General features: G+C 46.0%; 3 protein-coding genes across 6 annotated transcripts in view; 2 read left to right on the top strand and 1 right to left on the bottom strand.

Annotated features, from left to right (window-relative positions):
- Src42A (Tyrosine-protein kinase Src42A) overlaps nt 1-14,823 on the top strand; it is a 48,368-nt gene extending 33,545 nt beyond the window's left edge. The window contains exons 2-10 of one of the 3 annotated variants that reach the window (XM_017145070.3): nt 587-4,214; nt 11,318-11,439; nt 11,528-11,612; nt 11,679-11,757; nt 12,695-12,863; nt 12,926-13,084; nt 13,275-13,443; nt 13,505-13,671; nt 13,741-14,823. In XM_017145070.3, the coding sequence (XP_017000559.2) occupies nt 622-4,214; nt 11,318-11,439; nt 11,528-11,612; nt 11,679-11,757; nt 12,695-12,863; nt 12,926-13,084; nt 13,275-13,443; nt 13,505-13,671; nt 13,741-13,949 (4,752 nt within the window). In that variant the 5' untranslated portion in view covers nt 587-621 and the 3' untranslated portion in view covers nt 13,950-14,823. Of the gene's footprint in view, nt 1-586; nt 4,215-11,317; nt 11,440-11,527; nt 11,613-11,678; nt 11,758-12,694; nt 12,864-12,925; nt 13,085-13,265; nt 13,444-13,504; nt 13,672-13,740 lie in introns of all 3 variants that reach the window. The other 2 variants (XM_017145063.3, XM_044392855.2) reach the window with 2 other exon arrangements.
- Nucleotides 14,824-16,596: 1,773 nt separating this feature from the next.
- Act42A (Actin 42A) lies at nt 16,597-18,487 on the bottom strand. Its single transcript, XM_017145053.3, has 2 exons — nt 18,331-18,487; nt 16,597-18,121 (listed from the first exon to the last, which is right to left on the bottom strand). Exon 2 carries the CDS (start codon nt 18,091-18,093, stop codon nt 16,963-16,965), a length of 1,131 nt encoding a protein of 376 aa, XP_017000542.1. The 5' UTR covers nt 18,094-18,121; nt 18,331-18,487; the 3' UTR covers nt 16,597-16,962.
- Nucleotides 18,488-19,549: 1,062 nt separating this feature from the next.
- Nucleotides 19,550-22,135, top strand: Pngl (N-glycanase Pngl). Of its 2 annotated transcripts, none has more exons than XM_070213181.1 (6): nt 19,550-20,032; nt 20,082-20,188; nt 20,252-21,087; nt 21,161-21,245; nt 21,307-21,403; nt 21,462-22,135. In XM_070213181.1, exons 1-6 carry the CDS (start codon nt 19,669-19,671, stop codon nt 21,869-21,871), a joined length of 1,899 nt encoding a protein of 632 aa, XP_070069282.1. In that variant the 5' UTR covers nt 19,550-19,668; the 3' UTR covers nt 21,872-22,135. The 2 variants fall into 2 exon arrangements, with proteins under 2 accessions (XP_070069282.1, XP_017000574.1); XM_017145085.3 differs by having other exon boundaries at nt 19,551-20,032; nt 20,091-20,188.
- The last annotated feature ends 384 nt before the right edge of the window (nt 22,136-22,519 follow it).

Consider the following 22,519-nt stretch of genomic DNA (forward strand, 5'->3'; position numbering starts at 1 on the left):
CCTGCCTCTTGTTTCCACAATATATATATACATCTACCTCTCGATAGTATACATTTCAATTATAAACGTTTAAGGACCATTAGACTGGAAACCTCAAAGAAGACGACAATGTTGCCTAAAATTGTCGACTTTGGGTATCTTTCACACGTTCAGTTCTTGCGTGATTCTATAAAAACGTTCCATGAATTTCGAGTGATTTGCTTTCCTCCAACTCATTCCATCACATTCAAATCGCATAAAACATTTCGAACGGCTAATATGTTCCATGCACACGCCGCATAGTGTTTATATGGAATTTAGGAGGATTGCATGATTGGCGAACATCTAAAAATAATATTCAAGGCTTCCCTTAGCAGAACAGAATAAAACTTATGAGTTTAAATCGCCATCGTATTTTATTTACATTTTGTGGCCATGCACTATTTATTGCTGTGGATAAGAAGTAAACAACAGCCGACATTAAATTTCCGTCAGTGATATTTCAGACCTAGCAATCAGCGGAGCATAGAAACAGTAGAGAAATTCGCAAGAAGGCGACCAAATCTTTCCCAACTTTCCAGTACTGAAACGTTTTCTCTCCTCACAGCTGCTAAATCCACTTACCAAAACGAGGAAGCCATCATGACGGCCATGCCCGTGGTTTGGTGCACCGATCCCAATTCGGTGAACAACAAGCCCACAGCCTTCGCCCTGCACGGCATCCAGCTGCAGGGGAATGTAACCGAGAAGCAGGTTCACGCCCTCCGTGAGCTGGTAAACGCCGCCGCCGAGGGCCGACTCATCCTGCCCTCGGACGGCACCTTCACCCTGCTGGACAGTGGTCTCAGTATAGAGAGCTCAATCGTGGAACAGGAGTCGAGAAGCTCGATTGGCCCCGGTGAGCTTGGTCCGCTGGCTCAGCCGAAAACTTCCAAGAACACGTACATTCTGATGCCCGTGAGCAAGGCGGAGAGCTCCCGACAGGGAGCGGGAACATTGCCCGGAGGCGTAGGAGCGTCCGGAGAGGCGATTGCCGCTGCTGCCGCCCAGCTGGAGTTTCTGCTGGAGCCCAAGTATTCGCCCACGCCCGAAGCCAATCCGGATGCGGAAGCCAGTGCAGAAGTGGCCGAGGGCGGTGCGACGGGAGAGGTTCTGTATGAGTTCCTATGCTGTGCCAAGTGCATGAACGAGCAACGGACCGGACTATCCTGCGCCGGGCGACGCTTGCAGCGTTACTTGAGGACCTGTAGCGGTGGAAGTGGCAGTGGCAGAAGCAACGACTACGAGCCGGTCAACGACCCCTCTACGTGGCAGCTGCAAGTGGATCCCGTCAGCAGCATTGCCAGCAAGTACGCCCGCAGACAGCAGCGTCACAGGCAGCATGGCACTGTCTCCATGGGCATCGCGCGAAATCGCACCCATCGTCATCACAAATTACCCATGCACAGTGTTAAGATCTTTCATAATCGCAGCACTTACATGCCAGCAACTACAGCAATGACAGCAACTACAGGAGCAATGGCAATACCCGGGCCGGTAGCTTGCCTTGTGGGAGGCCGCGATTCAGCGATTCCGAGTCCGAGCTCGAATACGAATTCCAAGCCCGGCCCAGCGATTAGAGCGATCGTCGGCAGTGAAGCGTTTAGTCTGTTACCGACAGCGGCACGATCCACATCGCTGACAGAAACATTGGCACTGTCGAATCCGACTGCAACTTTGGTGCCCCACTACGCTGTGGTAAACAAAAATCGCGACATCGCGAGCGGTGACAAGACTGAGGAGGTATCTGCGACAACAATGCTGGCCGTAGTGCCCGAGGAGCCTTCGCAACACCCGGCAGAGGGGCGCGACCTGATCAGCTTTGACGACGACCAGGCTCAGGTGGGAGTTGAGGTGGGGGCTGTAGGCCAGCAGGCTGGAACTGCTCTGGACCTGCTGTGCGCCCCCAATGGGGAGGACACTCTATTGGCCCTGTTGGAGACCCCGCCAGCCACTCCGCCCAAGCCCAGCTCCCCCGGAAGCAACAACTCGAGCCGCAAGACCAGCTTTGATTCCACCAGCACCCTTAGCTCCATGGACTCTGGTTTCATGGAAATGCAGATCAAATTGGATGCCATGGCAGCAGCAGCGGCGGTTGCAGCAGCGTCTTCAGGCGAGGCAGCAACAGCGTCGCCAAGCGGCGATAAAATCGAGCGACGCAACTACAAGGAGTGCCTCACGCAGTCGCGGAACCGCCGAAAATCATATGAGGAGTTCAAAGCGATGTTTGTTGAACTCGCTGCGGAAGCAAACATTCCGGCGTCCATGCCACCGCCGGTGGCAGCAGCAGCAGCAGCAGCAGATGACGCAACAACAGCCAGCAACACTGTGATCCCACTTTCTTCCATTTCAGAACAAGAAACCCCAGGCATCCAGGGTGTGAGAGGCAAACCGGATTGCGCAAACGAGTTTGCCGCCAGTGCCGATGAAATGGATACCGGCGACGGTGACTGCGATGGTGAAAAAGGCGCTGCCGCCGAAGGCGATCTAGCAGCAACAACAGCCGCAGCAGCAAGACCTTTAGTCAGCAGCACCACCACAGAGGCGATGAGAAAGAATTCGGATTTTCTATCGCAGATTCTCGATCATAAATTTGCTGCCAAGGAGCGAGCCAAGGCCCACAAGCGTCGCACTTCGTACGAGGAATTCAAGCGTCTGGTTAACGAAATTGAGCCACTGGAATGCCCGGACGCCCCACCACTCGCCCCGTCGGTTGTGGTCGAGTCCACGACCGCAACGGCAGCAGCAACGTCGCCATTAAAGCGCCAGAACTCGCGACAACGTAAAAGCTTCGCCAGCTACTTTCTGCCGCGCCGGCACTCGACCAAAGAACAAAAGACTGACAAGGAGAACTGCTCCCGGGATATGAATGTGCCGACGCACGAGAAGCAGCTGGCGGTCTACAGCAAGCTGCCGCCCAACAGGAGCAACGGCGGTGACAGCTCCGGGTCCCAGTCCCACTACAGGCGCAACTTCAAGATCTACGACAAGCTGGTGTACGGCACCATCTATGATATAATCCAGCGCAAGAACGATATCTACCAGAAGTACGATAAGTACATGACCTACGGCACCATCTACGAGATCCTGCACCGCAAGTCCTCGCAGTGTGGCGACCGCTGGCAGCGCAAGAGCCTCAGCTCGATTCTGGAGGGCGGGCGATCCTCGGGGGATATCTACGACATCGTCCAGAAGAGGGAGCGCGAAAAGCTGCGTCAGCAACGCACCCTGGAATCCCCGGCTACAGTGTCCACGATCAGTCCCCACAAATACGGAACGATCTACGACATTCTGCAGGGCGAGAAACTAGATGCAAGTCATGTCAGTAGGAAGCTAGATCCCAAGCCCCCATTGGCTAAACCAACGCGCTTCGTGGTTAGTCAGGTGGAGGAGCCAGTCCAGACGCCCCCGACAGAGCAGCTGGAGTCATCTGTCCCGGATCGGTGTGCTGCGAAGCCCAGCAAGCCACACAAAATGCGCCGTCTTTCCCACATCCTGAGTTACAGTCGAAACGCTGGCGACGATCAGCAGGATGCGGCTGGTAAGGAGGAGGCCAAGCAGAAGCGCGCCGAGGCCAAGAGGCGGATCGGGGTGACCAACCTGTTGCTGCCACTGGACTCTGAGGAGGTGTACACCCGCATCATCGCCCAGCAGCGAAGGCTTGAGAAGGAGCGTGCCCAGGACCCAGAGGCGGAGAGTGGAAGCGATGCAGAGCCATGTGCTCGCACCGCGTTGACCAAGTCCAGCTCGCTGGATGCCATCTCCTTGTCGGTCGCTATTTCACCCGCGCCCTCGCCCTCTCCCCCGCGTCCCCGTCGCAGTCTTAAGCAGCACCGCTGCCTCCAGCAGCGCCAGCAAATGCCCCTGGCCAAGAAGCACTCGCTGGACAACTGCCTCCAAATGGCATCGGCGCTCCCCAGCCGGCAGCCACTGCGGCGCTGGTCCAACCAAACACCCCTGAAGTGTACCTGCCAACACACTGGCGAAGAACTTTCGCTGACCGCCAACGAGAAGTCCCGCTCGCTGCCCACCGCCTGCTTCGCTCCCTGCTCTCAAACGTGTACGAACTCAAGTCCAATCGACCGGAGCGCCGCCACTACAAAGTCCTTCGGAAAAACGTCGTCGACGATGGCCAAGAAAGGCAAATCGCGTCGACTTTCAGAATTTACGCGCGGTGAATTTTTAAATGAAAAATCGTAAGTTTAGCCTCCAACTACAGCCGCACGTCCCTCATTCACCTGCCCTGCTCCCCCATCGAAAGCTATTCTCGTATTCTAGTAAATAATTTCTGGTAATGCGGTTATTCCACTACATTGGTCGGCTCATTCATTAGAACAATTTTTTCTCAGCCTATACGATTTTACGTAGGTGCGAGCAAGACAGATATATGTCAGCTGCAATGAGCAATTAATGAGCAAAATTTTAAAAACCGAAGGCCACCATTTTATTTTTTTTTGTATGAGCAAAATTGAATCTAAAAAGTACAATTTTGCTCATTTATTAGAGCTACTGTAAATCGGATCTTGCTCGCACCTACGTAAAATCGTATGGGCTGAGAAATAATTGTACTAATGAATGATCCGAACGATGTAGTGGAATAACCGCATTAGAGCATAGTCAGTTAGTTATTTCATTCCATTTCCATATTTCCACTTGATGATCTATCGAAAACTGAACTTCATTAAAATAGAATTCTGGATAGTTTTGAACCCTCAAATAGCTTAGAAAACACTGATTTTATATCCATGCGTAATAGTATCAATTGAAAATTACGGCCAGTTCATTCATTCACATTTCTTATGCCAAAATTTTCCACTGCAACAGCAATTCGTGAAACAAGCGCAACTTCAAGGCCAAAACGCTTCAAATTGGTTCAGCGTTGGGAATTTGCATATCAATGCGAACAGAAAAAATGTCTGAGCAAACTCCACTACACGTGCTGCCCAGGCCAATCCAAATCGGGCTAAGTGAAGCACTCGCAGAGGCCAAACGCAAAGCCCAAGACGCACGTTCGGCACCTCCCTCCTTGCCCATCATCGATTTCCAGCTCCACCGCCCACTTGTCCATTCCGGGCGGAGGAGGGGAAACATTCAAAAATGTGTTGAACAATGTTTGTTGCCGTTTAATTAATGAAAAAACAAAAACTGTCACGACTTTCGTCGCCTAATGAACTTCTTCTTCGGCCAGTAAATGAACGGTAAAAGCCCCCCCTCAAAAATTGTACGTTCATCCGAATATAGCAGGTTAATAACGTTAACTTAACGATGGGACGTGCTCGAACGTCTCTCTCGCTCGCACCCGCACACACGACATTTGTGGTTACAGCACTCGAATCGAGTGGCCAATAGACACGGTTAGGGAGAGGAACAGACAGTCATATTCGCCTATTTGGCTATAGACACTCCCTCTTCACCCAAGCTCACGGTTCTAATTCATCCAAACTTCCCGTTTCGGATAAAGTGATCTGTTCAACGGTGTATTGGCTGCCCTCTGTTTTGGATTGTCTATAATATCAACGACTTTGCTTTCAAACGATTGCCTTCTTAACGCCTTATTATTGCGAATAGCTCAGACATTACTCACCATTGTTGTTGATTGATTTTCCCCAGAACGAATTCCAATTACCAGACATTGGCAAACTGCTTGCAACTTATTAGCAGTCTAGTTAGGGAAAGATTGCCAATCAAATCTAATGGCTTGAAACAGTTGCTAAGTTCCGAAATATATAAGTGAATATGTGGAATAACAAAAATGTATTCAATATTTATTTCTACGTTTTAGGAAATTAATTTTTTTGTAATTTTGAGGGGTGTTAATGATTCTTCCCAATACCAATTTCTAGGAGAGACCATAGAAAGTTTTTTTGTTGGGATATAATAATAGTTTTGTAGTTGGGCTGTATCTTTATTTTCTACTTAAGGATAATGGCAGATTCTGCACCTTCAACAGACTATCTTGGGTTGCGCAACCAGCATTGGGGTAAACACCCACCACTCGTACTAATCTCAGTCATTTTAGTGACATTGTCACTGCCGGAGCTACAAGTTATAAATTGTCTTGCTCCCACAAATTAAAAAACCATTAGAAGTGCAGCGGAACCGCCGATTGGCGTGTTTAAGTGCAGTTTCGTTTCAGTGACAACGTTTCTAGCATGCCCAAACACCGCACTTAAATGATATAGCAGACTATGACCGAATTCGATCCAGAGCAACAGAAAACGGACTGGGTGCGGTTGGGAGCTTTGTATTCATCTCTGATTAGTGTGTACTTTATTAAGGTGGTCTCTATTCCGTCGATCTACAGTCTATCACTTCCTGTGGTCAGTCACTCCTGGGCTTATGTAAGCACGGGCCTCGAATTAAATGCGTTGGCAGAAGCAGAAGTGATCGCTAATGATGTGTTCGTATGTCATCAGATGACGGCAGGCTGATATTAAGTATACGAAAAGGTAGCCTGGGCAATTACTTTTTCAGAGTTCCCCGAAGCGGAACGCAGCTTTGGACCTGCCCAAACTAGCAATCGTTGTTCCAATGTGCCGTATTTCAATTCGTTCTGCTTTTGCACATGATACTCATAGAAAAGTCTCGAACGAGCATTTAAATCGTGTCAGGCTGTGGATAATGAAAATTACACTGAATTGCCTCATGTTTTAAACGACATTGGATTCAATATACTTACCCCCTCCCCTCGGAACTCGAGAAGCGGCCAAAAAGTTCTCTCGCATGTCTGAGCAATTAGGAGCTAGGAAAGTGTTAACAGAATACGTATCCGGAACTTGATAATTTTCTGGTCCCCCATCGAATCGCTTAAAGAAATGGCAATGGCGGTAGTGGTATTAGCGCTTTCTAGCGAAGGGAAGGTACCCCGCTCACAAGCCAGCATTAACAAATTATTTATCTATAAAAACAATATCTATTGCCCCAGCCGAACCAGACCAAGCCATGCCTGGCCGTATTTATTTTTAGATGCATCGAACTGGTTGCGTTTCCAGCTGCTGGTTGTCTGCATCGATTTGGAATTTGTGCAGCAGTGTTTCTGTGTGTTGCACGCTGCTCACTCCGTCTTAGGCATCCTGTCCTGTCCGCAGTCCGGCTCAATTAAATGAGCCCCATGTCCAGCAGCTCGCATTGCACAGCCAAGAAAAAAGCATTTGAGCAGCCACATTGTTATTATTCGATCTATCCATTTATGCACCGCGGTGTGTGCTTATTTAATCATCATGTCCCGATTGGCTCTGCCGCCAACTATGAAATTGCATTGGAAATTCACTGCAACCGGCGCCATCCAATAATTATGTGTGGCTCCAATCGCTTTAACTTGAATTGGCCTGGCTTGGTTTGGTTTTAAAAATAGACACATGCTCCGCCGGCCAGTTGTGGTCCACAACTGTCAATTGCCGAGTCCGTCTGCAAAGCCCGAGATGGTCAATAATAGTAGCTGAATTGGCAATCTCGACTGCCGGAAACGAATATAATTTTAGGCAATTTAGGCAACTCCACAATGGTGGAGTACTTCTGTTAAATCACACTCCCAGTTGTCATGAAAGGGGAAGAAATGCGTGACAGCAGCGTAAAATCTTTTTTACAACCTAACTAACATGTTCCCCGCAAGAATCAACCTATAGTCATATTATTGAGACCAATAAGCAAATTGCTACTCAATCTGTTTGTCAACCCTCTTGTTGATCGCTGTTAAACAAGGAAGATGCAATCAGCAGCTTCTGTTTTGAGTACTGAGCACATGCATGGTGTACCAATACCTTTGCATAGGTCAATTGTTGATTAATAGTTGATTAATAGCAATGGTGCTTGCCTATACTCGTTTTCAGAGCCGTAGTTTTTCCAGGTTAATCCAATTCGTGATCTGGCATTTCCCGCCAACAACGTTACGGTAATTCTACATCTTTAAATGCCTTTTCAAAGTGTTCGATTTGCATCCCTAATATTATAGCTATATTTGCGTTTTGACAGATTCAAATGAGGGCTTTGTTTATAGAGTGCATGTAAAGAAGCTCTCTTCCCTCAAGTTCGCAAGTTCAAGTACAAAGCCCAAATTTATAAAGTTTTATTTTGCATTACAAAAAATTATAAAAGCATCTACTGATATCTGATAATTACAATAAACCGCAAGCCATCCGCCACAGGCCGTTATAATAATTGATCAAGTGCTTCTTATTAAATATGGGAAAAGAAATACGTGAGACGTTCAGCGGATGTTGGGTATCTGTGGCCAACACCTAATTATAGAGAAAGTGACAGTGCAGGAGCCGAGCTGCATGTCTGCGTATCAGGTACAAGCGTAACTAGCACTTGGAAGAGAAAAGGCGGGACAGAGCTGGGATGGGGATTTTTGGCATGCAGGAATTCACTGGAAATATCCGATGGGTAATACTTTAAAATTGATTAGCCCGATCATGGGAAACTGCTTGGACAACAAATTAGCAAATGCAAATTTCAGCCACTTGTTAAAGCCGAAGATGGAGATCATCACCTGGGCAGTTCACACCGTCTCTTACTCATACTCGTGACGTGTTAAGAACCAAACCGAACCGCACCAACCCGTTTCGAAGGTGTCCGCTAACAGACTGCACAAACAAAGCCGGTGGACTCCGCCATGACCTGCTTCAATGAGTTTTAGTAGTGGCACCTCCGGAATGGGGAATAGAGAGCGACCACAAACGATTGACAGCGGTTGACGGGGCCAAACCGTTGTTGGAATCTATTCGAACTGCCAACGTTTGTAGCGTCTGGCCCAATTGCCTAGAGTGAATGGAAACGGGTACGAGGAAATTGGTCCGAGAGGCTCGGCCAAAGGCTCTGAGGCAAACTAGTGTCAATCAGTCCACAACGGGCTCGCCTATGGGCCAACTCCATTTTGCTAGCACCGGGCCCAAAGAGGTTTGAGCCAGAGGCCTAAGAGACGGACTGGCGGATTGTTAATCTAATTTTAACTCAAAAGTGCATGCGTCCAGGCTGAGTGCAATTAAGTTACCTCCTAAAACTAGACAAACTTGTTGCCACTAAGATCGTACATGCACATTGCCATCGTCGTTCCATGGCCAAAAAAAGGCCCACAGCCATGTTGGGGCGTAGAAATATTATAGAGAAAAAACGAAATTCCCCCGTGCCTCGAATGTTGTTGCGCATATTTTTAGACAAAATCGAATAACACGGGCATGCCGTGTTTAAAAATAGCTCCAAGTGGCTGCAAGTCGGAGACTCTATCTTATGGAAGCTGCGCATGCGCTTGGTTCCACTTAATTTTGGCTTTGGCTGCTGAGCTTAGTTTGGTTTGGTCTTTGGTTTCGTCGTGGCCAGTCTATATATAAAAAATCTGGTTCTAGAACCGACTTGAAACTTCTCTAGGCTACAGGAATGTACAAATTTGTACTGAATGTTTAAATTGCTCTTTAAGGAACGCAGTTATTACAAACAGTAGATCGACAGTTTGAGTATAAGACTTTCGCTTGCTACATATGCTTGAAAAGAGCAGACAGTATTCGTTGTGGCACATGGGGATCGAGAGGTATCATGTTTTTTGCGCTCCTCATCCGGCTGGAACGGCTCACCAGCGGCATTAGCTGCTCCTAACAGCTACGACAGGATGCCCATTACCGTCGTCGACTTGTCTTGTGTGTAATTAAATCGTGTTGCATATTTATGAAAGTCATGCATGCACATAAATGGTCGGAGCACACCGGGCTAACTCGACCAGGCCAGGAGAGTATCTATAAATACGCTCCAATGGCCACCAGTCTGTACAAGGATTGGGCCGATCCCCTGGCAGCGCATTTAATGGCGTCTAATAAACGCTTATTGGCGTAATAGACACGTGCTGGCGAGGATTCAACCTGCTTTCGGTCTATGCCTCGTCAATCAATCAAACCGTATGGAAACACGCCTTCCACACATGAGCATGTTCAGTCAAGGCATCATCCTGTTGACTGGCAAATTGCCGGATGACTTTGTTGCAACTTGAACTGGCTGCTGCTTCGGACGATGATGTGATGATGGTGGCGGTTGGATAGCCGTTCTACCGCCTTCTGGGCAAACAGACATTAAATTAAAGTTGGCCGGCTTGCAAGTTATTTAACTGCTAGAGTCGTAGTTCCTTTAATAACACCTCTGATTGGGCTTGCGAAATCAGAATTATGTATAAGCTCTACGACTCGGCTGCAGTTGCAAGCAATGGGATAATGGTCACAGTGCATCTGATTTCGATATACAGAAATGACGGTCGCTTTTGGTTTGGCTAAATTTCATATTTTTATACGCATTGAAAAGAAAATTCATGTTTCTACCTGTCCCCATATAGTGTGCAAAGTTTGTTCGAGGAGCGGCTAACCCATATAAAGGCATACACATATCACGACTTCATCATTTCTCGACTCTTAGTGTGTTGCGCAGATTTGGCCACTCTTTTGTCATCATCCGTTATCTGGCGTCCGTCACGAACTTCAAAATGTGAATCGGACTGTTATGTAAGAGATCTGTCACACACATCTTTTAATTGACCACCTCGCTGCGGCGAAAAGAAAGAAAAATAGACGAAGAGAGAGGGAGAGAGAGTGAGACAGCGAGACCACATCCAGTTACTTATCTTTATTAAGGTCAATGTTAATGCTGCATGAAATGGGATTGAAATGTTCGTGTTTTGACAATTCACTTCGACACCTGCGGCAACAACATAGTAGTAAAACCGTGCCAAACTGATTGCAGGTCTTGGCAGCAAGTGCATCTGAAGATGCTCTTTTCACCGTTTCATTTCCTTCCGACTCCACATCCTTTAGCCATATATCATACAGTGCAATGTAAACGCATTCCAAACACCTGGAATTTCCTTAATTGCTTAGTTATTATTCGGAAGTGACATTTAACTGCTCATGAAACCTCCAGCTGAGAATTTAAATGAAATTGTTATTAAAATAAAACACATATAGCGGCCAAAGCCAATTGTATAATGACTAAATTATAGCACTGGAGGCGAGGCACAAAGAGAAAATGAATTGGGCAGTTTAAAATAAGCAGTTCATACCAGATAAGACATATAAATGCCCAGTTACATAGATGGAGAGTTTCTAGGCCTCCCACGCGACTTCTAAGTCTCTCCCTTTCTCCGCATCCATATTTTAGAGCGGGAGGAACTGGCGGCATAAAATGGTGTAGCCTCGATAGACCGATTTCCTTAATAAAGTTACCCGATTTACGACAAAAACAAATAATTTTATTTTTTTTCACATTTCTTACTTGCCTGCCATACTAATAGTTTCCTTCTCACCGATTTTCGCTTTAATTGCAGCTGGTACTTCCGCAAAATCAAACGTATTGAGGCTGAGAAAAAACTTCTACTGCCGGAGAACGAGCACGGTGCATTTTTAATTCGCGATTCCGAGAGCCGTCACAACGACTATTCGCTATCAGGTGCGTGCCCACCTAGACATTCAATTAGCATTATTGTGCATTATATTTACTGGGTATTAATGTGGTTGTGTCCGAATGGTTTTTGCAGTGCGCGATGGCGATACAGTTAAGCACTATCGCATCAGACAATTGGACGAGGGCGGCTTCTTCATTGCCAGGCGCACGACTTTCAGGTAAGTTCCCACCAAGTTCTCCAAGTATGGAACCGCACTTACACCTCTTTGCACTCTTTCAAACAGAACCCTTCAGGAGCTGGTCGAACACTATTCCAAGGACTCGGATGGCCTCTGCGTCAACCTCTGCAAGCCGTGTGTCCAGGTAAGCCCACAAGCTAATGAGGCCGCTGTAGCCATTGTTTGCTTTGGTTTAATCGCGCATTGTACATCCGAATTGCCGCCAAATGTGTGGATGCGTGGGATGATAACATTTGCATTGCATCACATTGTTATGCCTTGGTTTGTTCATTTCGAAATGTCCAACACGTGTATACTAAATCTGTTTTATATTTTCCTTGTATTTCTTTTATTAACACCAAATTATGTCTGTAAAATAATAACAATACAAAACGATAACCAAACCAACTTGAATATAATCAAAATCAAAAGACAAATTCTTTTTCGGGTGTCTTTGAGGTAGGATTTCTATCTAAGACGTTATGATGTGCGTGTGTGTTTTTCCCATTAACACAAAAGTACCAAAAACCAGATTCCATTCTGTCACCGCCAATCAACACCCTCACAAAGAATTAAATTAACCGATCATATTCCACATATGTTCAATCAACTCACTGCCAAAAGCAGGTGGTCCCCATGTGTACAGCCATACAGTCAGTGTTAAAATTTCAGTCGAGACGATTCCTGGCAAATGACATTCCTTACCACCATTTCGCGCTGAATAAGGCCATAAACATAAACCATCGCGTGTCAAATTAATGTAAAAACGCAGTGAAGGGAAGCAGAGACTTGTGACCGAGTTGCTCGGCTAAAATGTTTTTGTGCACCTAACAGCGATATCTAGAAGTTAAAACTGATCTTTTGCACTCTGACTGTTTGGCATTGAACCCCGAATAAAAGCCCTGTAATCTACTCACATCCGCCCTTGCTAATGGAACTGAAAAAGTAACTTGTAAATAAGGCCTAAATGTGCGCTACAAATTCATTACTAAATTGGCACGATCATTTATTCAAGCTGAACACTGCTGCGCCTAAAGATGTGCAATAGCAAAGGCGTTTACTAACTAATTTCTCTGTCGCAGATCGAGAAGCCTGTTACGGAGGGACTCTCGCACCGCACTCGCGATCAGTGGGAGATCGACAGAACATCCCTAAAGTTTGTGCGGAAGCTGGGCTCTGGACAGTTCGGCGACGTCTGGGAGGGACTATGGAACAACACGACACCTGTGGCCATAAAAACTCTGAAATCTGGTAAGTCCGCAGCCGACCAACTGCGCTCAGAACGGATCACTTATGTTTGCTTCTGCTTTTAGGCACAATGGATCCCAAGGACTTCTTAGCGGAGGCCCAGATCATGAAGAAACTGCGCCACACCAAGCTCATACAGCTGTATGCGGTATGCACTGTGGAGGAGCCCATTTACATTATCACCGAGTTGATGAAGCACGGTTCCCTGCTGGAATATCTCCAAGGTATGCCCCGGATAAGAGTACGGGGATGAGTCTCACCCCAACATTGTTGCTGCTTGCATTAACCAAGATTTAACAGAGCACTGTGTACACCTTTTTCATGCCACGCAACTTGAAACAACCAACCAACCGCTCGCTTATCATGTCATGACAATTGCTTATTTTTGTTTTTAATATCTTTTAGCCATTGCAGGCAAAGGTCGTAGCCTTAAAATGCAAACTCTGATTGATATGGCGGCGCAAATAGCTGCTGGCATGGCCTACCTGGAGTCCCAAAATTACATCCACAGAGATTTGGCGGCGCGCAACGTGCTTGTTGGTGATGGCAACATCGTCAAGATTGCCGACTTTGGCTTAGCCAGGTAAGTGGGCCTTGGGTTATGCTTCTTAATTTCAATAACAACCTAAATCTTCAATGTGCAGGCTCATCAAGGAGGACGAGTACGAGGCCCGAGTGGGCGCCCGCTTCCCCATTAAATGGACGGCTCCCGAGGCTGCCAACTACAGCAAGTTCTCAATCAAATCCGATGTTTGGAGCTTCGGTATTCTACTCACAGAATTGGTCACATACGGACGCATACCATATCCAGGTTAGTCACAACCCCGACCGGCTCCGAAACTCGCAAGAATCTAATCATACAATTTTTTCATCGTATCAGGCATGACCAACGCCGAGGTCCTTACGCAAGTGGAGCACGGCTACCGTATGCCGCAACCGCCGAATTGCGAGCCGCGCCTGTACGAGATTATGCTGGAGTGTTGGCACAAGGACCCAATGCGCAGACCCACGTTTGAGACGCTGCAGTGGAAGCTGGAGGACTTCTACACATCCGATCAAAGCGACTACAAGGAGGCGCAGGCCTACTGATAAATGCTTCATGGAGTCACGGACGCGTCCAGCAGCCGTGGCGAGAAGCAAGACAGCTGCATATAAACGCCGGGCATCCCAAAACGGACAATTCTTTCTAAGTTACTTACTTGAGTTTTGCATAGATTTTCTACTGCTGCACACCCAATGGCCCTCGTTTGGTGCTCTTGGATGTGCTTGTCTAGGTAACTCCATATGATACGATTCATGTTATTAGCGTTTAAGCTAACAAATAGTTGCTAAGGTGGAATGCAATTTCAAAGGACGTTCCGTTGGGACATTCGTTTCTGTTGTTTATTATGACAAACATATTGATACTTGATCGAATTAATACATCTGACATTCCTGTCGTATTTTTCGATCAATATCACATGTATTATTATTCATATGAAGCATATAGCATACACATACCCGCATACACACTTATATATAACTGAAAACACATATATATAAATAGATATACAACCGTATAGTCAGATGTATGCCGAGGACCCTTCATTATTCTTTATTTTGTAGGCCAATCTGAGAACAATATTTGCAGCATATAAATATCAACGAAGGATTCGCTTTTAGTTAATTCATTACGTACGTGTCTTACCCTAACTCTCACTCTACATTATCAACGACATTATATGCTTTATCACAAATAGAAAAAATAAAAAGCAACATAAACGCCAATCATCAAGTGCTAGCTATACGCTACTTTGCCGTGCGCAACAGCTAAAATCCATATGATTAATTTTCTTAGAATTTAATTGTAATTTGTAACCATTAAATAATATTCAGCTTATGATTAAACACACATATACATATACGAAAACATGTACATTTAGAACCAAGAAAATAAATTTCTTCATAATTTATAAATATAAAATCCAAGCCAATTCTATGAAGTGAAACCTCTACCTTTTGTTGTACCAATGTAGAGGGTGTTATAATTTTTGTCAGCTGTTTTAAAAGCAGTGAAAGATGATCGTTGGAAAGATTGAGGGCAAGAAACGTCAAATATTTCCGTTAAAACTTTGTATTTGCAGACGTTTTGGTTAGAAGGAGATGTGCAGTGAATATATATTTCTGACCGTTTATATATTCTTGACCATACAACAATAGCCGAGTCCGATCGTTGTCTGTTCAAAATGGGAAATTGGAAAAGATTTTGAGAATAATAATTATAAAGATTTTAGTTTGTTTTAGGCCAAAATGATGGTCTATCATTGGTAATTTTGTATTTATAATTCCAAATATAGGATTTTGAATTTAGACGGAAGCTTAGATGGTGCACAAGCTTCGGATGGCCGAACTTTGTAATACATTGCTTAGGTGAGTATGTATGTGAAAGGTTAGAAAATAATGAATTTATTTGTACACCGTAGGCTTCATTATCAAAATTAAGCTACCGGAAGGGGAGGCAGAAAAAGTATTTTTACCAATTCGAATGAACTTTAATAAGAAGAATGCATTAAACGAAGGCTGATTTATTATTATATGCTAGCCTTAGTATGAGTTTTTATGTGGTCTATGTAGTACATTGTACATACTATGACTGTGTGGACTATGAATTTGACTTATATATGTACTGATATGCACAAAGTTTTCAAGTATAGATGCCGTAATGCCACTCACAACTTTAATCAAAGCATAACGAGTTCATCGAACCTCTCAACTTATTAATAATATTCTAAAGGTGAATAATGCACGGATATCTTACACGTGTAAAGAAATTATATTGCTAATAGTCGATTGATTTAAACTTTCAAATATATGTATATTAATCGAAGCCGGTAGCCATGAGGTGCGAGCTTCCATCCAAGTAATCTAGAAACTAAGAAAATATGCTTACCCTATTTGAAGATATATAAATAAAGTAAACAAATTATTTTTAAATCATTTGCTTTGATCAATGACATGCATATATGGACATCGGCGGCCAGCGTAGTCGCTCTACTCACTAATCGACTTCTGGCCATAGTTGATTAAATTTGGTCAATGTGATTCTCCGGACCAGATCACCAGTAGATTCGTTAGAGTCCCATAAAATGTCACTCTGTGCGCCTCACTACCAAAGTGACAATGGGATGGGTTGCGGCGACGACCCCGCCCGTAAACGAACTCGGGCAAACAATGCCAATTGATGACAACGACAACTACTCCAAACATTCGTGAGTGAGTCAATAATGCGGCTTTGTTTTCGCCTCGATTTGCAGTGGCCAGTGCGAGTGCGCGTGCGATTTTCAACCACTATTTCCTTATAAGGCAATGCTGCTGCAGCTGTTTTTGGGGTTTCACTTGCTTCACTTGCAATCAATCAACGTAAAAATACCGCTAAGTCTGGGCGGGGTCGTGCGATAAGCGGAGCGAGTCCAAGCTGAATCACACCCCATGCACAGATATCCGTTTCGGCGGAAATCGCAGGCAGAGCTGACCAATTGTTTGTTATCAACCCACTTCCTGCCAACCGATGTTGGCTCGCATCTGACTCAAAATCGAGAGCAGACCTTGCCTTATTAGTAATAGCTTTATCGCAGCTGACGCCCTCGCCAACGCATGCCAGTGGAATGAGCGCATAGCAATCGATATATCACTGCCACAGATCGCCGCTTAGTCATGTATTAGCCAAGTGCTAGCAGAAGTGATTCGAGCCAGGGTGTTTTCAGTTCTTTTCCTCACTTTATTATTAAAAAGCGGTTACAAGTATTTTAGTGGTATGGTATGTTTTATTTTAATACATATGTAGGAATGCATGGAAGTAATGGAAATGCCAAATATGAATTGATTTTATAAACGCCAATGTGCATGTGAACTTCATTTTCGAATAGAACACAATGTGGGTGGCTTATGCGTAGGTGTACAATTGTGTATAAAAGTAGATGGAATGCATTCTTTTGAAGGGAGCGGGAGTGTTGTGCGGCTGCTCCCGGTATTAATGTACTCATGCCCAATACTTCTGACTCCCGTCCTTCGTCTGCAATGGGTGTGCTCTGTGTGGCACGACCACACCCAGCTCGGCTCCAGCTTAGAAGCACTTGCGGTGGACAATGGAGGGGCCGGACTCGTCGTACTCTTGCTTCGAGATCCACATCTGCTGGAAAGTGGACAGCGAGGCCAGGATGGAGCCGCCGATCCAGACAGAGTACTTGCGCTCTGGCGGAGCAACAATCTTAATCTTCATGGTGGACGGAGCCAGCGCTGTGATCTCCTTCTGCATGCGGTCAGCAATTCCCGGATACATGGTGGTGCCGCCGGACAGTACGGTGTTTGCGTACAGATCCTTGCGAATGTCCACATCGCACTTCATGATCGAGTTGTAGGTGGTCTCGTGGATGCCACAGGCCTCCATGCCCAGGAATGAGGGCTGGAAGAGCGACTCGGGGCAGCGGAAGCGCTCGTTGCCGATGGTGATAACCTGTCCGTCGGGCAGCTCGTACGACTTCTCCAGGGAAGAGCTGGAGGCGGCCGTGGCCATCTCCTGCTCGAAGTCCAGGGCCACGTAGCAGAGCTTCTCCTTGATGTCGCGCACGATTTCGCGCTCGGCGGTGGTAGTGAAGCTGTAGCCGCGCTCGGTCAGGATCTTCATCAGGTAGTCGGTCAGATCGCGACCAGCCAGATCCAGACGGAGGATGGCGTGGGGCAGGGCATAGCCCTCGTAGATGGGGACGGTGTGGGAGACACCATCACCGGAGTCCAGAACGATACCAGTGGTACGGCCGGAGGCGTACAGAGAGAGCACGGCCTGGATGGCGACATACATGGCCGGGGTGTTGAAGGTCTCGAACATGATCTGGGTCATCTTCTCGCGGTTGGCCTTCGGGTTCAGGGGAGCCTCAGTCAGCAGGACGGGGTGCTCCTCTGGGGCGACGCGCAGCTCGTTGTAGAAGGTGTGGTGCCAGATCTTCTCCATGTCGTCCCAGTTGGTCACGATGCCGTGCTCGATGGGGTACTTGAGAGTGAGGATACCACGCTTGCTCTGCGCCTCATCGCCCACATAAGAGTCCTTCTGTCCCATTCCGACCATTACGCCCTGGTGACGTGGACGACCCACAATCGAGGGAAAGACAGCCCGCGGTGCGTCATCACCGGCAAAGCCGGCTTTGCACATGCCAGATCCGTTGTCCACCACCAAAGCTGCAACCTCTTCGTCACACATTTTGCTTTTAGTTTAGATTGATTAGGATCTGCAAGGAAGAACGCCGGATATGTACACTCGAATCGAGGAGATGGGACAGCGGTTTTTGCCGCAAATGAAAAGTGGCCAAGTACAGGCAAAAAAAAACGCAGACGCACCCGCCTCCACTCCACTCGCCGTAAAACCAGGAAAAAAGGCGGGGCGGAGCAAAGGACTCTCGAACCCACAGACGAACAAAGAAACGGGTGGGAATCTTACCTTTTATGGAAGTATGAAAACGAGTAGCTTCTAACTATTCGCTGCGCAAACTTAGCACAATGACAGACGCTCTAAGATTGAATTGACCGACGCCTACTTTTTCGAGGTAAGTGGTTGAAAAGTAGTGTGACCATCCGCGTCGCAAAATAACGTGCTATTTACTTATCCAAAAATACCGAAAATCCACAACTGAAGGAACGGAACTAGTTTATGCGTTTCAGCCTAGTATTTACATCGGTTCAGGCCCTTTCTCTCATGGTATTCCCTAAATGTTAAAAATATCAGCAATTAAGGGAACGACCCAAAATGGTTCCAGTTGAATTTTAAACAGCTGTTAATTGTTGAAAAGTTTTACGGAACTTAAAACTTGAAAAATTTTATTTATTATTGCTAGTTACTGTCTTAAATTGTTACCAAGGTAAAAAGAACCACAAATATGCTTTCTAAGTTGATTTAAAAATAAATAATGCGTACTGGTGATACTAAAATGTTACAGAGTTGCCATGGCTTTTAATAAAAAAGGTGACAGCTCTGGTTTTCAACGAATCAACAAAATTTTCAACAGCCCCGAGGCTGTTGAATTGCTGAAATTTCTGAAAGTTGACTTTGTATGGAACAGCTGATCAAAATTCAACAATTCAGTAATTCAACAGTTTAGGAAATACCCTGTCTATTATGAACGCGTTGCGCCTCAAATCCCAATAAAACTTGCTGGTGAGGGAGGGGTGGAATATTGTCGAATTTGTGGTATTTTTCAGCAATAAGGCATGATAATTTTTTTGGACCCGAAAATGATACAAGCGGCATAAAGCGACTTATTGGCCGTTGCAGTGCCAGGCACATGGGCCATCTCCCTTTCTGCATAATACATAAAACTATGCTTCTTGATCACGTGCGCCCGCTATTAATCCATCAAGGAGATCTCCTGGTCGCACTTTAGGCAGCTACTACCAATGTGTTGTTCTGCGATCACAATAGTCAGTATTATTATTATTTAAATTTTTTGTTTTCTTTATCTCGCGATCAACTGTCGAACACAGAACAGCTGTTTTCAAACGCGTTTGCCGATGCAAACACCCCCGGATATCTATAGAAAAATCACAAAAATATTAAAAAAATCCGCATGGGGAAAAATACCTTTAGTTTAGTTAAGAATGCGCATTATGCAGTATGTGCAAATGTGTGCCAGTGGAGTAAAGTTATTAAATAAATATTTGGGTGGAATTGTTGTCGTTTCTCTTCAGTTGAAGAAATCCCTTTGTTTCAGCCCGGGTCGCCTCCCACCCCGCCCATCTTACACCACCAAATGCGATCTGATAGCGGCGGCTAGTCATCAACATGGTGGATATCAACTTGGAGTGCGTGCACCAGATAGAGCCAAAGACCCGCTCCTCGGAGCAGCAGCAGGACGCGGACTTGTACCTGGAGGCGGTGCGGATTCTGCTTGTGCTGCTGGAGAACGTGTTGGCGCAGCCGGAGAACTCAAAGTTCCGCACCGTTCGCCTGGAGAACAAAGCGATTAAAGAGAAGTTGCTCCCGCTGCCCGGCAGCGAAAAACTGCTAGACGCCATCGGCTTTGTCCGCGCCCCAGGCTCCAACGTCTACACCTTGCCCTCCGAAGTTTCCTTGGAGAAGGTGCGGAAGTACCGGGACGCGCTGAGCGAACGGCGCTCTGCTTGGCTCAGCGGAACGGTACCTAAGAGTAAGGCAATCCACCTTTAAGGCCAGATTATCCTAGTCTAAACATTAAGTTTCGGTAGGTTCGCAACAACAAAGCGCCGTCAGCATAAAACCGTCGCCGTTGTTCATCAAGCCTTCGGTGGAGTACCGTCAGCGAATCGCCTTTCCCCGTGTGCTGGTAAGCGAGCCATTGAACACGATTGATCTCGGCTGGATACTGAGCATGCAGCTTGTTTTTTAGCGCACCAACAACAACTTTCTGCAGTCGCTGGAGCTGTACTCCGATGCGGTCATGCAGTACGAGGACGAGCTTCTGCTCGCCACTGGACGCTCACTGATTCCCGTGGACGAGCTGACCGAAAAGGCGAGCGAGAGAATGATAGACATGCAGGAGCGGATTGCCTTAGGCGAATGCCAAGAAAAGGAGCCCTGTGTTCGCGACCTGCTGCTCGTGGAGCTGGTCAACTGGTTCAACACGCAGTTCTTCCAGTGGGTCAACAATATACCCTGCCGTGTGTGCGGCAGCGAGGAGAGCAAGCTGCGCCGCACCCAGCGGGAGGGTGATGTTCGGGTGGAGGTCAATGTCTGCTGCGGCCAAGAGAGCAAGTTCTACCGCTATAATGACATCTCCCAGCTCCTGGTGTCGCGCAAAGGCCGTTGCGGAGAGTACGCGAACTGCTTCACATTCCTCTGTCGCGCCCTGGACTACGACGCACGCATTGTGCACTCCCACTTCGACCACGTGTGGACCGAGGTATACTCCGAGGCGCAAATGCGCTGGCTGCATGTTGACCCCTCCGAGAACGTGGTGGACTCCCCGTTAATGTATCAGCACGGCTGGAAACGTCACATCGACTACGTGCTCGCATACTCACGAGACGACGTCCAAGACGTTACTTGGCGATACACGAGTGACCACCAGAAGATCCTGCAGTTGCGCAAACTCTGCAGTGAAAAAGAACTGGTGCAGACGCTGGAGGATATTCGCAAAAAGCGGCGAAATAATTGTACCGCCGAACGAAAGTTGTTCCTTGGTCAGCGCAACCTGTGTGAGGTCATCGGGTTGACCCTCGATCGGTAAGCTTTTATAATCTCTTTGCAGCGGTCAGCGTTATTATTATGAGTATAACATAACGCTCTACTTTCTCAGCAAACCAACAGAGAACGAGCTGAAGGGCAGGAGTTCTGGCAGTCTCTCGTGGCGACAGTCGCGGGGAGAGCACACTTTTACCAACGTGAGTGACCCGCGACTTCCTGCCGGGCGTTTGTGACCACTTAATTTATGACTTTTTGCAGATTTTCATTTTCAACCTTAATGATGCTGAGGTGCAAAATCGCCAATTTAATTTGCGTTACAGCTGCGCCACAGACACATACGAACGATATGCTAAAGGTGAGTAGAAAAATCTATTCAAAAGCCAGGCGAATACGATAAACTTCCATGACCGCAGATGGAGGACACGTTACAATATTGGACACTTATAAAAGTTGGCAAAGGGCGCAATTTTCCTCAACGAACATATTTCGTAAAGTGGAGCGCGATTGGAAAATGGCTTATCTGGCAAGACTGGAGGATACTGAATTTGGGGAAATTGTATGGAAGTTTGATTTTAGCAAGTCCAATCTGAAAGTTAAGTCCTACAACTTGGTTTTTGACACAAAAACTTTTGGCGAAGGAAAAGTCGATGTAACCGTGGAAAGCATGGATGGACCCGGTTCGGTAGAAAATACCAATGGATTCCAAATTGTGGCGAAGCTCACCGGCGGTAAGGGCGACGTGGCGTGGCAGCATACCCAGCTCTTTAGACAGAGTCTGAATTCCCGAGAATACCCCTTCGAACTGGAGGTGAAATTACACTGAATCCGACGAAAACTATATTCCAAAATCAAGGTATAAATGTAAATAAGCAAAGTCGATTCCAAGTCTTGATGAAAATGTTAATAATACCATATAATTTTTAATTTTATTTTATATGTACACACAATAAAAAAACCATGTAAAATCAACATAGATTTATTGATGTATTATTGAATTGTATTTAACAATTGAAATAGTAGAAATCCTATTTATCTTGTTGTTTTATTCATTTGGCAAATTAATATTAAAGTCTTAAATAATATCGTAGCAAGACTATTTTATTTGGTTGCATGCATTTTGTTGTTTTATTTTTTGGGGCATTGAATAGTGACACCACAATTAATATCGTAACACAACTATTATTTTTCTTCATGTATTTTGTAGCTTTAAAAATTCAATTAAAACAAGAAAGGAAGCTAGCTTCGGCCAGCCGAAGCTTATATACCCTTGCAGATCATTCCTATTAATTAACAAATCGCAAAAATGTTCAATTTTCTAATATTTCTCATTAATTTTCCGATCGTTCCTATGGCAGCTATATGATATAGTGGTCCGATTTTGATCAAATTAAAATTGAAATTCGGAAATATTTAAAAAGAGTCATTTCCTAGAGTAGAAAATAATACAATAAAAACCAAAGAAGCTAGAATT

Source organism: Drosophila takahashii, chromosome 2R, assembly GCF_030179915.1.
Source record: "Drosophila takahashii strain IR98-3 E-12201 chromosome 2R, DtakHiC1v2, whole genome shotgun sequence".
Classification (NCBI taxonomy): domain Eukaryota; kingdom Metazoa; phylum Arthropoda; class Insecta; order Diptera; family Drosophilidae; genus Drosophila; species Drosophila takahashii.

What these genes read in the sequence shown, in the direction of transcription:
- Pngl (XM_070213181.1), top strand. Translation starts at nt 19,669, where the DNA reads ATGGTGGATATCAACTTGGAGTGCGTGCACCAGATAGAGCCAAAGACC. An exon ending in ATCGGGTTGACCCTCGATCG is followed by an intron (nt 21,088 to 21,160) that starts GTAAGCTTTTAT and finishes CTACTTTCTCAG; the next exon opens with CAAACCAACAGAGAACGAGC. An exon ending in GAGAGCACACTTTTACCAAC is followed by an intron (nt 21,246 to 21,306) that starts GTGAGTGACCCG and finishes GACTTTTTGCAG; the next exon opens with ATTTTCATTTTCAACCTTAA.
- Act42A (XM_017145053.3), bottom strand. Translation starts at nt 18,093, where the DNA reads ATGTGTGACGAAGAGGTTGCAGCTTTGGTGGTGGACAACGGATCTGGC.